General features: G+C 45.3%; 1 protein-coding gene across 2 annotated transcripts in view; it reads left to right on the forward strand.

Moving 5' to 3' along the window:
* Positions 1–9,141: 9,141 nt before the first annotated feature.
* CLPB (ClpB family mitochondrial disaggregase) overlaps positions 9,142–17,729 on the forward strand; it is a 135,002-nt gene continuing 126,414 nt past the window's right edge. Inside the window, exons 1-2 of one of the 2 annotated variants that reach the window (XM_081154147.1) lie at positions 9,142–9,621; positions 13,112–13,163. In XM_081154147.1, coding sequence (XP_081010273.1) covers positions 9,219–9,621; positions 13,112–13,163 — 455 coding nt within the window. In that variant the 5' untranslated portion in view covers positions 9,142–9,218. The remainder of the gene's footprint in view (positions 9,622–13,111; positions 13,164–17,729) is intronic. The other variant, XM_081154148.1, reaches the window with a different exon arrangement.

Genomic DNA, 17,729 nt, shown 5'->3' on the forward strand with positions numbered 1-17,729 from the left:
TGGTTGAGCGTTAGCTATGAACCCAGAGGTCTCGGTTCGATTCCCAGTCAGGGCACATGCCTGGGTGTAGGACTCGATCCCCAGCAGGGGGAGTGCAGAAGACAGCCGACAATGACTCTCTCATCATTGATGTTTCTCTCTCTCTCTTCCTCTCTCTGAAACCAATAAAAACATCTTTAAAATTTAAAAAAAAGAATATTCAATGGGGTTGCTCAGAGGACACTTCCAGAGAAGCCATGTGGAACCAGCGCATCTAAAAGCAATCCATTAGGGGGAGAAGAAGAAAGCCACTTTTCTGTGGGTGCCTTCCCTTGTTCTCTCATTAGCCAAAATCCTCTCCATTGGACAGTAATTCCTTATGACCTGCAGTTGTATAATTGACCGCTCTGGGAAGTCACTGGGGAAGGCAGAGCCCCCTGGTTCCAGTCAGGTCAGACCTGGTGCTAGAGCTGCTCTGGCTCCTACTGCAGTAGATATGATAGAAGCTGTGCTGAAGCCTGGTCCTTATTGCCAAGGGGAGGTGAAGGTGATCATAGCTGGGAGATAATGGTGGCCAGGGCTATCACCACTGGAATTGATAGAGGCACTTATAATTTCCAAAGATTGAGCACCTGAATTAATCTGAAATATAATTAGATTACTTATAAAATTGTAGAACACATATACTTATGTAAGCAGGGATTTAAGTTTCTCCCCCTTAGGCTTCTTTCTCATGGGCCTTTGCACCCTGCGCTCCCCTTGATCCTGGACTGAAGCAATTAAGGAGACGGAGCAGCTGTGAACAGAGGGTTAAGATATCACCTTATCTAGACATCACCAGGCAACCAAAATCAAAAGAATGACTTCCAGGACTGCACATAGCTGCATTCCATTCCCAGCCTCAGTTTGCCCCATGTAACCCAATCCTTCAAGCCACTCCTTAAGACAGGTTTTGAATGCTCATGTGCTCCCTGTCTTCTTGGTTGGCCGGTCTTCTCAACAAACACCTTATATGATTCAACCCTGCCTCCGTTGAATTGGCTACAGTGACAGGCAGCCCCAAGCCCACCGGGGTTTCCCTGTAACACTGCCTCTCATTTTCAAAGCTCTATTTCAACATGCCCTAGGCAATTAGGGTCCTGGAAACTTCATCCATGCATCAGGTCCCTGAATGTTCACAGGGTTTATCTCCCGTCCTCTGGAATGCATGTGTTTTTTACCGAGGAAATCTTGGATGCTTGCTGCTTCCTGCTCAGTGGGTCCAGTTAGCATAATGTCATCAACGTGATGGTCCAACGTGATGTTCTGTGGGCTATCAAAATGATCAAGTCCCCCTCTGGCTATATTATACCAGAGAGCAGGAGGCAGACATAGCCCTGAGGAAAAACAGTGAAGTAATACAGCTGTCATGCCACACAAAGGCAGATTGCTTTGGGCTGAAAAGAAAACAGTTCCCAGATGCCAGGGGCTGTATTGACTTGCTCCAATAAAGTTGCCACATCCAGGTTGCTGCTGTAATTGAATTCAGTACCTGGTTACCTTTCTAATAATCCATAGTCATTCTCCAAAATCCGTTAAGCTTTTGCATCTGCCAAAAAGACAAATTAAATGGGGTTGTAGTAGGAATAACTACTCTGCATCTTTCAAGTTCTGTTGGTGTCATGATGCTGGGGAAGAGGACGGTTCTGTTTCCTCAATCACTAAAATACACAGGTCTGGGCAACCACAAGGTGGCAGAGATAAAACTCCCTGATCACCGTCACTCCCAGTGACTCAAGTGTGGCACTCATGTTTCCTGTCCCACAATCGTAGGCCTTGACAAATTCCTGTTTGTGTGTACATGCATGTGTGTGTGAGTGTGCATGTGTGTGCAAGGGTGTTTCCCTTAGGGAACTGCAGGCGGTGACCATGGTTTGGCCACTCTGGGATCCTCATGCCAGGGGACCAGCAGACAAAAAAAGATGTTTCAGTCCCGGGAGGGTAGCTGACCCTGATTCACATGAATAGCAAGGGTTGCCATTTCATAATGAATAAAGAAAGTATGTTTGGAATTCAGGGGATTCCCTGGAGCACCTCCTGGTGCTTCTCTGCCCAGTGATAACTTTGAATGGATACTTGCAGCAACCATGGCCTGGCAAGGGCAAGGCAAGTGGGCTGATGGTCTGGACAACCCCACCAGGCAAGTAGCCCAGATCAGCCAAAGTGCTGACTGAGGGAGAGGAAATCCTGGAATGGTTGGTAGAACAGGGAGATGGTGAATATCAGCTATGACCCTAGGCTAAGCTATAATGAAGGGATGCAACATGATTTTATAGCCCCTTTGTAAAAATATGGAATTGGCTATCAGCTTGAAGAACTGGATTTAAACTTTCCCTCTTGGGGAATAAGTGTAAACATTTTTTCTCACACAAGATCCAGATATAAAAAGGCATGAACAGATATAAGTGATATAATGTTTGTACAGGACCCAGCTAATTTTACCCCAGATATGCTCAGCCTGACTTGCCCACTCCTCGCCCGGGGACCTAAGCCACTTGCCCTATTTCCAGGCTAGATTGGCTCCAGGAATGACTTATTTCGTTGTTACCAGGAAACCCTGGTGGGGCTCGGGGCTGTGTGTCACTGTATCCAATTCAACGGAAGCAGGGTTGAATCATATACGGCATTTATGGAGGCCGGCCAACCAAGAAGACAGGGAGCATACGAGCATCCAAAACCTGTCTTAAGGGTGGCCTGAGGGATCGGGTTATATGGGGCAACTGAGGCTGGGAATGGAATGCAGCTACGTGCAGTCCTGAAAGTCATTCTTTCGATAAGGTGACATCTTCACTCTTTTGATTTTGATAGCCTGGTGATGTCTGGATAAGGTGATATCTTAACCCTTTGTTCACAGCTGCTCCACCTCCTTAATTGCTTCAGTCCAGGATCAAGGGGAGCGCAGGGTGCAAAGGCCTAGGAGAAAGAAGCCTAAGGGGAAAAACTTAAATCCCTGCTTACATAAGTATATGTGTTCTACAATTTTATAAGTAATCTAATTATATTTCAGATTAATTCAGGTGCTCAATCTTTGGAAATTATAAGTGCCCCTATCAGCAGGTTGCTTCACCTTGCATTGACCATCATGAAGAAAGAAGCACAAAGGTTGGTAGGCCTGCTTGAATTTTGGACATATATTACATTGGAACTTGGTGGGTCTGTTTGCATTCTAATGTATACTACATTGGAGCATGTTGCTAAAACCCATTTATCACATGGTCCCAAGGCTGCCAGTTCTGAGTGGGGCCGAGAGCCAGAAAAAGATGTGCAGTAGGACACAGTTGTTCAAGCTGCCCTGTCACTTAGGACTTAAGATCCAGCAGACTCAACTGTAAGGGAAGTGTCTGCAGCAAAAGAGATTGTTCTGGAAGCCTCTGCCAAAAACTCCAGTAGGAGAATCACAACGCAGACACATAGGGGTTTGAAGTAAAACGGTGCCCCTTCCTGCTGGCTATTCTCCATTTGAGAACCCTATTCTGCATTTGAAAAGCTATTAGCCATTTGCCACTGGGGTTGAAATTAAATATCAGAAACCAAAATATTAAACGATGATGTAAGCAGGTTGCTGCTTGAGGTAAGATGCTGTCATCAAGATGAGTTTGCAATCACAAAGAACTCTCAACCACAGTAATGTCTAAAATCAGAGGTAACCTAAGGAGATGTGACACTGGGCAGCATGGGCTCTGGTACAGTCACTCCTTGCACCACTGAGATCCCCTTGCATCCCACATTAAATCTATTCTGTGCCAGTGCAACCTCTAGAAATGATTTAATAGACAAGGGTTATTGAAACAAGCTGCAATTCCAGTAGTTGCCACTAGTCCTAAGATGATATTTGGTATCTTTCTCCCCTATGCACCCCCCATTCTAGGGCTTCACCTCATCTAACTTGCCTGGTAGGACAACTCAGACCTTCATCCCTCAGGGGCCTGAGCTCTCGGTTGCCTTACCCTTGCCAGGGGCTGGTTGCTGCAGCCGCTCGTTCCCAGTTATTACCAGGCATGGGAGCACTGAGACACCCCTGAACCTCGGGATTCCAGATACTCCCATTGTCCTCATGTTGTGGCAGCTACTCCAGCTCATCAGAATTCTTAGGGTCAATCATGCCTGCCGCTGCAGTAACGTTTCAGAGGCATTATTAACGTTCATGTACAGGGCTTTTTTTTTTTTTTTTTTTTCTGTTTTGTTTTTATGGGAATGTAACTTTACATTCTTTTAGGAGTGAAACTGCTAAGACTTATAGTATGTTTAAATTTATAGAAGACTGCCAAACTGTTTTCCAAAGGGTCTGTACTATAGCAAAGGGAATATAGTCAATAATATTGTAACAACTATGTATGGTGTCGGATGGGTACTAGACTTATCGGGGTGATCACTTAGTGAGGTATATAAATGTCTCACCACTATGTTATACACCTGAAACTAATATAATATTGTATGTTAACTGTATTTAGAAAATAAATTAATTTTTAAAATAGCATTATCTTAAAAGTCCACAAGATGTCAGTATTTCTATGAGAAAAAATAATGTGGTAATTAAATGTCTGAGATTAAAAGGACTCCCATGATGCCAAAAATTCATTTAAAGTGAATTTGATATTGAAATAATAGAGATTGGTTGATTTAATTGAATAGGCAATATATGCACATGATACAAAATTCAAAATTGTATACAGTGGAAAGAAAAACTCTCCCTCCCTCCCTACTTTTTTCCGGCATCTCTCAGTCCCACTTCCTCCACCCCAAGGACAACTATTTTTATTATGCTTCTAGAGATATCCTAAGTATATATAGGATAATATTTAAAATTTAAATATGTATGTGTTTTCAAATAGTACCAATGATTATATACAAGTGTTCTGTTCCTTGATATTTTTTTCTACCTGAAACACTTCAGAGTGACCCTTTCTGTGGCTTGTTTGTTCATTCTCTTAACAGTGGCTTTTGAGGAGCAAAAGCTATTAATTTTAATAAAGTACAATTTATCTTTTTTTAAAAAATGGGTAACCTTTTTGGTGTAAGAAATATTTGCCTTACTCAGAGTCAAAGATTTTCTCCTAGAATTTTAGGTTTTGTATTTAGGTCTATAACCCATTTTGAGATCGTTTTTGTATATGGTGCAAGATTTGGATCATTACAGTTTTAATTTGTGCATTCGTTATTATAGGTGTTGTTGAACACATTTTCATGTTTAAATTTAATTTGGTTTCTATTTCTCTTGTGAACTCTTTGGTCAAGTACTTTCCTCAGTGCTGCTAAGTTTGGGTGTGAAACTTGTTAAAGCGGAAGCTGAAATCTGGCTGCACACTGCTTACCTAGCCACCATAATACATGGGGGCCCCTCTTTCTAAGTCATCTCCTAGGAGCCCCATTCCTTACTCTGCACAAAGGTGTTGCCTTTGTCCATTTATCTTCTGTATTATAGGTCTTTTTCGTATTTTATAGGAGTTCTCTGTATTACTGCCCTTCACTACTGTGGTGCAAATATATTTTTCCCCAGATAGTATTTTTCACTGTTTATGGTATTTTCCCATCAGAATTGTTCTTTGTAGAATCAAGTATATCAGTATTTTCTATTGTGGGTTCTGAGTTTTGTGTCAGGCCTAGAAAGCTTTCCTATTCCAGTTACTTTTAAAAATTTCATGTTTTTTTGTTTGTTTGTGTTTAAATATATATATATATATCTTTATTGATTTCAGAGAGAGAGAGAAATAGAAACATCGGCTGGGCATTTTTTTTTAAAATATATCTTTATTGATTTCAGAGAGAGGAAGGGAGAGAGAGAGACAGACAGAGAGAGAAAGAAACATCAATGATGAGAGTCATCACTGATCTGCCACCTCCTACATGCCCCTGACTGGGGATTAAGCCCGAGACCCAGGCATGTGCCCTGACCGGGAATCGAACCGTGATTTCCTGGATCTTAGGTCGATGCTCAACCACTGAGCCACGCCCGGCCGGGCCATGTTTTTTTCTAGCATTTTCCTGGTTTCTTTTTTTCACATTTAAATCTTTTGATTTAGTAGAATTTATTTTGGTGGAAGGGGTAAGATATAAATCCAACTTCTTTTTTTCCAATTGGCCACCCACCTGTCCCAACACCATTTACCAAATAACCTTTTTCCCACTGACATAAAATGGCAGATTTATCATAAATGAAATTCTTATTCTTAGGGTAAAAAGTAGCTGTTACTAAGCCCAAAGGACATATGCGACATTTTGATTCTATGGGAAAGACACAGATGACAAGAAAAGAAGGTAATATAAAAGATTTACTTAGCAAAATATTTCCCGAGCGTGGTTTGGATTAGAGCACAGGATTTCTACATTTACAACATGGTACCAAAAAAATATCTGTTGCAAGAGCAATAACTCTGATCATCAGGAAAAGATTATATTCACTATCTTCTGTTATACAGGAAAGCGTGCAGTGTATTTAAGAAAAAATAATGCAGATTTTTCACACATACCTTGACACACATAGACACAACATACACACACATACACACATAGACACAATACAGACACAGATACACACACACACATACATAAACACACACACGTTTCCTTCCTCAGAAAAGCAAACTATATAATGGCTAAGAATTTGGGCTCTGAATCAGACAAAATTGTGACGACTAATAGTATGTAACTCAAGGGTTAATGTAGGGTTCAGTCCCGGCCCTGGCTGGGGCATGTGCAGGAGGCAACCAATCTATGTATCTCTCGCATGCCAATGTTTCTCTTTCTCTCTCCCCCACACCTCTCCCTTCCACTCTCTCTAAAAATCAGTGGGGGGAAAAATATCCTCGGGTGAGGATTACAACAAAAAAGTGTTTTGTTGTTTTATTTTGTTTTTCAGGGAAGTGTTTTCTTCAGAAGTCTATAGAATGGCCTCTAACTCTACTCCAGAGGTAGGTAAGCACAGAAACTGCATTCATCGATCCTTCACTTTCTGCCTCCTCCTAAACCCTACTCCAATATTCCCATGTCACTTCATTATAAACTAAATGAAGCTGGAGTTCTCTGTCCCCCAACCCAAGAGCTAGAGGCTCAGGGCCAAGAAACCTGATATAAATCCCTGCTTTCTGGGTAGACTAAAAGGAAGTCATCCTGAGTTGAAGACCTTTTGAAATGTTAGCAATGTGCCCAGCCAGCGTGGCTCAGCAGTTAAGCATCTACCTATGATCCAGGAGACTGAGGTTCGATTCCTGGTCAAGGCACATGCCCAGGTTGCAGGCTCGACTTGGGGGTTGTGCAGGAGGCAGACAATCAACGACTCTCTCTCATTGATGTTTCTCTCTCCCCCTCTCTTTTCCTCTCTCTGAAATCAATAAAGACATATTTAAAAATAAATAAAGTAAAATGTTAGCAATGTGACCCAGGAGTTTTTGAATTGGTTATTGAAGATCTAGAATCCACTCTGAGTCCTGGCTGATTCTAATGGGTTTTCTCATGCTTCCCAACTCTTTCCCTCAGGCAGACACGATCATTCAACCTCTCAGTACTCCCTACCAAATGCTGATAGTGATTCAGCTCTGCCTTGCACTCCTTATAGATGTTTGTGAAAATCAAATGAGAGAATCAGTGGGTACATACTTTGAAAATTATGCGGTGCTAAGTGAAGTGAAGGGCCCTAGAATGTGTCTACAGCAAGAGGGTTCGAACTCTGTTTATTACTAGTGACGTTTACCTAAACACTCAGATGCACTGTCTTGACCCACCTGGTAATGTGAGCTCAGAGACCACTCTTTCTGCTCTGACCAACCCTAAATTGGGAGGCAAAGTATTCTAAGAATACAGGGAGGGTGAAGCTGCTACAAGTGAATAGAGTGGCTAACAAGACAGGATATCTTGGGAATCTCTTAAAATAGGAAGGTCAAAATGCTTTGACTATTGAGTAACCTTAAAATATTAATTCATTTATTTAATAGCTATTTGCTGAGTGCCTTACAAAGGGATGAAGAAATGAGAAACTCCATCCCTGCCCTCAAGAAGTTTAGAGTAGGAGATCCAATGCATCCCTAGAATAGGGAATATGATAGCCACAACTTCTTGAAGACCTACTGTGAGCCAGGGATAGTGGTGGTCTATACATTATCTCATTTAACACGAGTCTCCATGTTACCTCCTTTAATACAAGCAACTGTCTTGAAGGTAGGCATTATCTTTGATAATAATGAGGAAATTAACAATAAGAGAGGTATAGAAATTTGTCCAAGATCACACATGTAGTAAATGCAAGAGTCAAAACTGAAATCCAAGACTGCCTGTATTCTAAACCTCACATTCATTCCCCCACGCTTTATTAGGTGAGAGTAATTCATTCACTGACCAAATATTTATTGAGAACCTATTTTTGTCCAGTCATTCTTCTGGGTGCTAGTGACATACAAGTGAAAAAACAAAGCCCCTGTATCATGGGGCTCACGTTCCCACGTTTGCAGGTGTTTGTGGAGAGGATGGGCTCATAGTCAGAAGACTTGAATGTTATTTGATTTATTGACAAATCATTTAACTTTTGAGCCTAAATTCCCTTCCCTGGAGACGGGCACAATAATCCTTGTTCAGCTTCCCACACGCAGATGCCAAGAGGATATGATGAGATAGCCCATGCGAAAGCCCTTTGAAAATAACACAAATGAGAAAGCAAGACCAAGGACCGGCTTTTCAACCAAAAGGAAGTCTGAGGAGGAATATTAACGGAATTCCTATTTCAGGAGGACCGGTTACACTAGACATCTTTTTTGAAAAGCTGTCTCAGGCTGAAAAGAGAAATAGACTAAAAGAAATAAGCATACATTTCATAATAAGCCTCTGCAGAAGACCCCTGTTTAACTTACACAACTCAGAAATCGAGCTGGGTGTTTTAGCTATACTTATACTCTCGGATTCCCGTCTTAATCGCCACGCCCCACCTCAGCATTTTCCTTCTTACCACGCCACCACGCCCGAACTCCATTTCCCAACATGCCCCGGGCTCCTGTAAATCGGCAGTCATTGTGACGCAAGTTCCACAGCTTTCTGGGAATTGTAGTTTACTTGTCCTCCAGCTGCGGAAAGCTCTAGAGCTGTGGACTACCACTCCCGTGAGGTAGTGCGTAATTTCACCCCGTTCGCGGCGCCTTCGAACGCGCCGCGGCAGCCATGTTGGACGTGGCCAGCACAGGGGTCGGCTCCAGCGGGTTATCCAAGCGGCTGTCACGATGTTGGGGTCCCTGGTGTTGAGGAGAACAGCGCTGGCGCCGCGATTCCTCCTCCAGCTGCTCAGGTGTCCATCGCTCAGGAGCCACCAAGGTCCCTCCGACCGGAGTGTGACCACCGGGGGCTGCGGGGAGCCGCAGTGGCTGAGGACCGCCATCGGGGGGCGTCTTGGAACGTCGCTGGTCGTGCTCACCCGAAGAGGGGCAGCCACCGGAGGGCGCCAGGGAGGATGCACCGAGATCCCGTGCCTCGCAGCCGCCACATGGGGACGCCTTCCTGGTCCCGAAGAAACACTCCCCAAACAGGACCGCTGGAATGGGGTCCCCAACAGAGCCGGACTGGGCATGTGGGCCCTGGCCACGGCGCTCGTGGTTCACTGTTACAGCAAGAGCCCATCCAACAAGGGTGATTATCGGGACAGTCTGGGTTCGAGGAAGGGAGAGGCTGGAGAGAAGGGAGGAATGTCCTGACAATATCTTTGGAGGGTGGGAGTTGCTTATAGATTTAGAACAGCAGCGTCTCTGTCCCGGAGGGACCAAGACATTGTCAAAGGGGTAGGGTTTGCCCTGGAGAGCTCAGTACCTCAGACTTGCATAATTTCCCGTTATAGTGCAGCCTCCCTTTTTGGTGCATCACTTTGTCCATTTGTACAACGGGACCATTGGACTAAACATCTGAAGTTAGAGCATGGTCCTTTAATGCTCTGATATTATGCCTGGGCCATATCCTCTTTTAAGAGGTCTCCAGGAAACTGCGTTGTATTTTGAGGGCAACTGCTAAGTGGTTTAAAGAAGTTTACCACTAAGGTGGCCTAAGAAGGGAAAAAGACTTGCTTTCAGTGCCAGCTTTGCCACTGCTCCTCCCTTGCTCCTATCTGGCTTCAGTTTCCCCGCTTATACAGTGAAGAATTATTTCTCTGTACTCTTACAGTGCTGTTATTTTGACTTTCTTGGAGTTCAGCAGCCAGGGTCTGTCCATCAGACTCCCAGGGGGTTGCTGTGCTTGGTCTCAGGCATGAGGTGATCTTGACATGTGGGGCAGAAGAAGGAAGACTAGGAAGTTGGCTCCGTAGAGACCCAAAGCAATTATGGGGGCTGGCTGACCCGGGTTGGCATCTCACCTGGGTGCATGGAGTTAAGCAGGTAGTGGAAGAGCAGGCAGAGAGCCAGACTTTTGGCCTACATGAGTCCAACCACTCAGGTTCTCAGTTGTTCCTCAAGGGGGAAGACTGAGGCATGGTGTTCATAGACTACATGCATCCCTAGCTCTGAGACTTTGGAGCAAGAGTAGGGACTGCCTTGACATTTGTTTTTTCAGCAGCCTTGGACTGGGAGGACAACTGGGACCTTGTTTTGCTTCTACCTCTAACTCCCATTGTGACTTTAGACTCTTGCTCCTCCTCAACTGATTCTTTGTTTCTTCATCTACAAAATGAGGATGTTGAAATAGAGCTCTAAGGGCTCTTCTAGGTTAGGCATGCTATGATTCTATAACTTTTAGAATTTTTTGAATACCTTCTGTGTGCCTAGTTTTGGGCTAGGTGTGGAACTCCTAACTTAACACCAAGTTAATTAAGGAGACAGTGCAGGCAGTCAGGCCTGTGGGTCTGGTGACTGGCTGAATATGTGTAGTTGGGGGATCAAAGGGCCAACAGGGTTAGGAAAGCTTTCCTGGAAGATTGGAGACTCCTGGAGGGTGGGGAATTTGAACTTGCATTATGAAGGCCAAGACAGGAGATGAAAAGATCTTCCTGTGACCTCCATGAGAGCAAGGAATGCATCTTATTTTTTTTTCAGGTTGATACCAGCTCCTTTAATACCTTCACATTCTCCACCATCGTGTTAGAACTTAGTAGGTACTCAGTAAGTGTGTCTTGAGTTGGATTGTATTCCATGCAGAGGCTTCAGGGAATGAAGAAATGGGAGTCACAGATTAACATGGTGTGTGCAGAAGCTAGCAGAGTGGCCAGCCTGGTTGGAGAACAGGGGGTCTTTGTGATGAGGTGAGAGTAGATGGAGAGTGGAGCCTGGATGTCAGCAGAATGGTTTGGAATTTATCCTGTAGGCATTGGAGAGCCATGAGCTCAGGGAATGTTCTGAGGCCAGTATGTTTAGAAGTATTAAGGGGAGGTGTCCTTGGGGGCTCCAGATTGGACTTCACGGTATGTGAACCCAAACAGGGAGACCAGAGTCTGTTTACCAAAATAGTTAATGACCAAAACCATGATCATTTCCAGCCCCTCTGACTTGTTATCTATCTGTCCCCTGACTTGGAGTTGTAAACTCAGGCCCTTAGTGCAGTGTGGTAGAAACTATACCCTTTAGGAGCCAGGAGGCCTGGGTTCTAATCTCTGCTCATTCTTCACTTCTTCTGTGACCTTACAGAAGCCATTTCTTCCTCCAGAATGAGGGAAGAGTGGATATAGCTATCTCTGAGGAAGGCTTGTTTCCCTCCCAGTTGGGTGTGTGCTTAGGGGAGATACCCAGGAAAGACCTGACCCTGTAGTCTAGGTTGGTAGGTCAGGTGGAGGCACTAATGTCTGAACCACAGAACTGGTTTGGATATGCTTGATAAGGTGGCTACCTTATCCCTATTTTACAGATAAGGAAACTGAGGCTCAGGAGGTTAGTTGCGTTGGCGAGGTGGTACAGCAAGTACGTGGCAGAGTTGGGGTGGGAGCCCATGTCTGTATATCTCCAGAGCCTGCTTTCTACCCTGCTCCAGTGCCTCTTTCTGTTTCACTGGATGAGTCTCTTGGCTGGACTGACAACTCCCTGAAGCAGGACTGGGCATGAGTCTGTCCAGTGTTCAACAATGGAGCTCAAAACCAGGCTGGGCACAGAGGACTCTCCAGGCAGTTGGTATTAACTCTTTGAAAAAATTTTACTTCTGTTGTCTTTTGAGATTTCTTTCCAGTTAGTTTTTCTTTGTGGCCACAAGGTGGTGCCAGCAGGCTGCCCCGGGGAGGCCAGGCTTAGCTTTTCTGCTAGGTAATTCCTAAGAGTTGGAACCCTATGATTTGGGTCTCCCTTTGCTTGGTTTGGCACTGAAGCATTTGCAGATTTTCCAATCATCATTTCATTTCCTCAGCATCCTGTGAGGCTGACAGAGCAAGGGTTATTGCCTCTGCTTTACAGTCAGGGAAGCTGGGGTTGAGAGGGAAAGGGGCTGCCACAACACATGGTGAGTGGGGGCAGAGTGTTTTGGAGCCAGGTCTCCTGACTGCTCTCTACTCTCAGAAGGGCCCCCAACCCTACTTGCTCCTCCGAATCCTGACCCTCCTTCTGGGCTTGTGACCTGTGACATCAAGATTCAAAACTAGGCTGAGAAATGAGTTAGGGGAGAAAGTGGGGCAAGGTAGTGGAATGACTCATAATGATAGTCATGTAAAACATTCAGAGCTTCATAGCTAATGGAGAGTGAAAGAACTCACACAGTGAGCGTTTACCATTGGCAACACTTGGTGCTAGCACTTTACTGAGATTACCTGTGTGATGAGTTAAGAGTTTGGTTCTGTAATAGAAAGATGTGGAAGACAAGTTGTTAACATGTACGCATGGGATGATTAGCCTTCTCTTTTAGTACAGGCATACCTCATTTTATTGCACTCACTTTATTGTGCTTCACAGATGTTGTGTTTTTTACAAATTGAAGGCCAAATCTTCCACCAACAAAAGAGATTATAACTCACTTTATTGTGATAATTGTTTTATTGCAGTGGTCTAGAACAGAACACGCAGTATTTCTGAGGTATGCCTGGATCTTGGCATCATTTCCCTTGTTATAGCCCATGTTTCTGAAGTGCTTCTACTTTCACTGTCTTACTGGACCCTCTAAGCTGCCCTGAGGGGTAGGTCCTGGCCAGGGATCTGACCAGTGCCCCCTCTCTCTTCAGATGCAGCCCTGATGGAAGCTGCTCGTGCCAACAATGCTCAAGAAGTCAGCAGGTGAGTGTTGAACCCCAGGCCTTGCTCTCCCCCATAGGAGGGGCTGAGTGAGGTGGACCCCTTCCTCTGGCAATGACCGTCTTGGAGGAAATCCTCACAGTAAGCTAGGAACTGAATCCTGTAGTCAGAGAGTTACCTGTGCTCTCTTTGAGAGCCCTGTGTTCCATTTTTTTACTCCAAACACTCCTGGATCCTTCCACTCTTTTGTTCTTCACAGGGTGTGGTTTGGAGTCCCCTCTGCATCCTGTGGGTTCTTCACTGAATCTTCTAATTTGTTATTGTCTCTTTGTGGAACTGGCCATGTGTTAGTGCTTGTTGCGTCAGTGGGGTGCAGGTGGACACCCATGGAGAGGCTTGGGGATTTGGGAGGGAGCTGAAAGAGACCACTGGCCAGTTGGATATGAGGCTTATTCTTGGAGCAGGGACAAGACTCAACTCAGAGATCAGCCTGGTGCCAGGAGCAGAGCAGGGTTTGTGTCCAGGATGGATGCTCAGATTGGGCCTGCATAGGGTTGGTTAGGGACAGAGGTTTTGTTGTTGGTGAAACTAGTAGCACTCACGGGGCCTAATCTTGGCTGTTTTTTGGCCCTTTGCATAGAGCTACATGGCATAGGACACTTCCCCCTTCCATGCTACCACGTCCACATTTTAGATAGGAAGTCTGATGTTTGGGGTGGCTAGTCCTGCACCCAGTTCCACATACCCTTCATGTTCCTCCCCACTCCAGCTGCCTGAACATATGAGAAAATGTTGAAAGGCAGCTACAGCCCCTACCAAGACTTACTGCTTTGATTCCCTTTCATTTTATCTGCAGCATTATTGATTCTCAAGGGTGCTTTTGAGTATTAATGTTCAAGGCTTAGTTTTTAATAAACCACTTTTGGAAGTATGGGCTGGGAGTTGTTTCGTAGCCTAATAAATATGATAGAGCAATAGTTTAATAAACATGCGATGATGCATCTTAAAAACCAAGCACAGATGTCAGCTTGTTGTTATAAGAGCCATTCATAACCACAGGCTGTGTGTGGCATCTTCATTCCCCCAGAAACAGATGAGCCTCACTTTCTTCTACTGCAGTACAAGGGAGGGAGGGGTGAGACTGGCTAGGCCCCCTCCTGTCAGGCCTCTCCTGACACTGGAATCACCTGTTGGTAACTGCTAAGGGCTCTCAGGCTGCTGCTTTTCTCTGGCAACCCAATGTAGGCAGCACGTTTGCAGAGTGGCAGTGCTGTGACTCCACCTTTCTTCCATCAATAGGCAGACTGAGTTTAGCTCTTTCAAATACACGTTTTTCTAATAGCAATTAAACATCTGCCCAAAGATAGAGGAAGTGATGGGATTTATGGTGTATGTGTGACTCAGCAACATGCATATGTTTGTGTGGATAGGGTCTGTAGGGGCCTTTCATGTGTGTCCCAGTCTCTCACCTGCTTTTCTCCTGACTCCTCTTGTCCCATCTCTCTTGGTTGTGATGACTCAGAATCTTCCTTCAGTGTTTGTGAGAGACTCTACCCTTTAGCATAACAGTCTCCCCCTTTCCCTCCCCCCTCCTCCCCAGAAGCAAAGAGCCTGGAACAAACTGAGCAAAGGCAGGGGGCAGAAGATGCTGGCTGGCCGCTGGCCCAGTGTCATGTTGATGCTGCTGAGGTGGTACTTGTGCAGAGTTGCAGGGTAGGGAAAGAAGGAAGCCAGAATGTACAAGTTCTGGAATGCCCATAGTAAGGAGTTTTGAATTCTTATCTTATAATCACTGGGGAGAAACGGAATATTTTTGAGCAGGGAAATTGCCCAGTTAGGGTCATTCAGAAGGGTGAAGGATGAACTGAATTGGGGAAAGACTGAAAGCTGATATGTTAAAAGGCTGTTTTAGTAAGACAAATTCAAAGTAATGAAGGCCTGAATTAGGACATTCTTCTCTCCTTACTCCTAGCAGTTCCTGCATATGGATGAATGAGCGGGCCTTTGCTAGATACCTCGAGATTGGTATGTGTGTGTGTGAGACCCAGACGCTGGTTTCAAGAAAAACAGACATGTAACCTACCAATTACAGTTCTTCCTGCTAATAGAGCTAGACCTAGAGGTGGGGGAGAGAGAGTCAGCCATCCTTGCCAGAAGGAAACTTTCTTGAATTCCTACAGTGGGTCCTTATTTAGCCTTTCTGTGTCCTAGACTCTGCATAGGTGCTTCACATTACTCTTAATTTCTTTGCCTGCCTGCCTGTCCTGGCCTTAGCTCTGCCTGACACTGACAGACCTGCCTATAGCAGGATAGAGTCCCATTCTCAATTTAAAAAACACAAAATTTACACAGTTTATGCATGGTTGGGTCACCATGTGTATGATCAGTGTGGTCAGTGATATCAGTATTTGGAATAAAACTCAGACCTGGTGAATAACACTGCCTTCTACCCTTCATTCCCCTTGACCTCTCTGGGGCTCTGTGCTGTGTGTCTCTGCCCTGATGTCCCCTTACCCTCCCGAGACCCTTGGGACAGCTCTGGATAATGAAGGGGAGTGGCCTGAGGCTCTTCTGCTCAGAGGGGAGGTGCTTCATTCTCTTTAAGGGCACTCTGGAAGCTACAGATCCTGGGCCCTGGCCCTGGCCCTTTGGCCTTCCACGTAGACAGCCCTCTGTACTTTCTGCTCCTCACGCTCTACTTAAATCTCCCTAGCCTAATAGGCTCAGCTTAAGTGCTGCATTCCTTGTGAAGCCTTCCCTGACTCCTCCCAGCTGGGTGTGATCTCCCCTTCCTTTGCCTCATGCCTCCCTTCTGGTCTGGGAGAGAACGAGGGTCATCTAGGAAGGTATGTGCCAGTGTGTGGAAGGAGAAGCAAAGTTGGAGGTCAAGTGAGAGAAGTAGGGCAGAATGTCAGGACTGAGGCATTCAGTCCACAAACAGGAAAACTAGTGAGGCTCAAATGCTATCTTAATCAGGAACAGATAGGGAATTCTCAGAGTTTGAGATGATTAAGCCAAGAGCTCTGGATAGATGCCCTGATGAGTGGGCACTCTTGGTCTGCTTCATGTGGGGCTGGGTAACTCTGTGGTTTGGGCTTACCTGGCTAACAGGACAGGGCGGGATCTGCCACTTTCCACACTCTTGTTCTTTATATTAAGAAGGTTGTGAGCCAGACTTCACCTTAAGCCACTGGATTGTGTGCCTCCCCAGGGCAGGGACAAGGTTAGTTCCTGTATTCTCCAGCACAGCGGAACTTGGGGAAAGTTGCTTTTTACTGACTTTTCAGCAGACCAGAAACAGGCAGTCCAGAGTCTTATTTCCATACTCCCATTGGCTCTATTAGAGGGAGGCTGGGTCCCTTCCTCTTCCCTTCCTCTCTTCCTTTCTCCCTGTGTCACAACTAGTTTCTTCCTTCTCCTCCAGGGCACTTAAACCTTGTTAGTGTGTTCAGCTTTTCAGGAGTGAAAACCGGTCCTGAATCCCCTGTCTCACCTGTCAGTAGCATAAGCAGGTTGCCCTGCTCCTGGGCTCAGCCCAAACCTGAGCCTGGCTTCTAGACTCAGGAACTAGTCACCCGAAACCAGGGCACAGTGTAGACTGAAGGCACATCTGTCCAGGCTCAGGCTGAGCCATACAGGAGCTGGGAGAAGTGAGGCCTCCTGTTCTCCCTCTTCTGAAGATCACATTTCCTTCAGAACAAACTTGGGTGAAAGACAACACCCTTACCCATTTCCCTTCTCCCAGCAGGGAGCTGGGCCTCTCTGCTGAGACCTTAACTCAGTTGTTTGTTAGCCCAAATATTTTCTAATGAAGGAAGCCTGATGGTATAAAACCTGGACTTCAGACTGCCTGCCCTTTCTCTCCAGGATTCATTTGTTCATTTGACAAAAATTTACTAAGGGCTGGTCATGCTGGGTCATATGCTTGACACAGGGGACACTTGACCAAGCATGATTCCTGCCCTTGATGAAGGAGACTGGGGAAGACTGTAATAACACAGTATGGTCAGTGCTGAGAGACAGGAGGCCAGAACATGCCTCTGGCCATTCTGGGGGACCAGAGAAAGCGTTCTAGAGGAGATGGCACCTAATTAGAGTCTTAAGATATCAGCAGGGCTTAGCAAGTAGAAGGGGAAGGCATTCTAGGCAAAGGAGTCAGCATGAGTGGTATCACTAAGACAAGAAATAGCCTAGGAGGGTGTGTGATGGGGAGGGAGAAATTGCATACTGTTTGGTGTTGCTGGATCACATTCTGAGGCTAAGAGGGACTGGAGGTAAGTAAGGACCTGGTCTTGAGGGTATTGTCCATTTGTCCCACAGTTATTCATCTGTCTAGCCTGTCCTCTTTGCCTAGCCCTGAACTGAATTTGTGTTGGTGGCAACACAATGAGGAAGGAGAAGCAGTCCGTGCCCTGGAAGAGCTCTCTAACTCCCTTCCTAGGTGAGGAGGGAGCACCTAAGTCAAAAATTGAGAACCAGCAATACAAGGCACACATTGCCTAACTTCTGTGAGCCCAAATAACGTGGAAAATGATAATGCCTATAATGCATAGAATTGTAAAGTATTTATTATTAGTAATAAAATTATTACTTCAACCAATATTTATG

Source organism: Miniopterus schreibersii (genome assembly GCF_964146895.1).
Source record: "Miniopterus schreibersii genome assembly, chromosome: 12".
Lineage (NCBI taxonomy): Eukaryota > Metazoa > Chordata > Mammalia > Chiroptera > Miniopteridae > Miniopterus > Miniopterus schreibersii.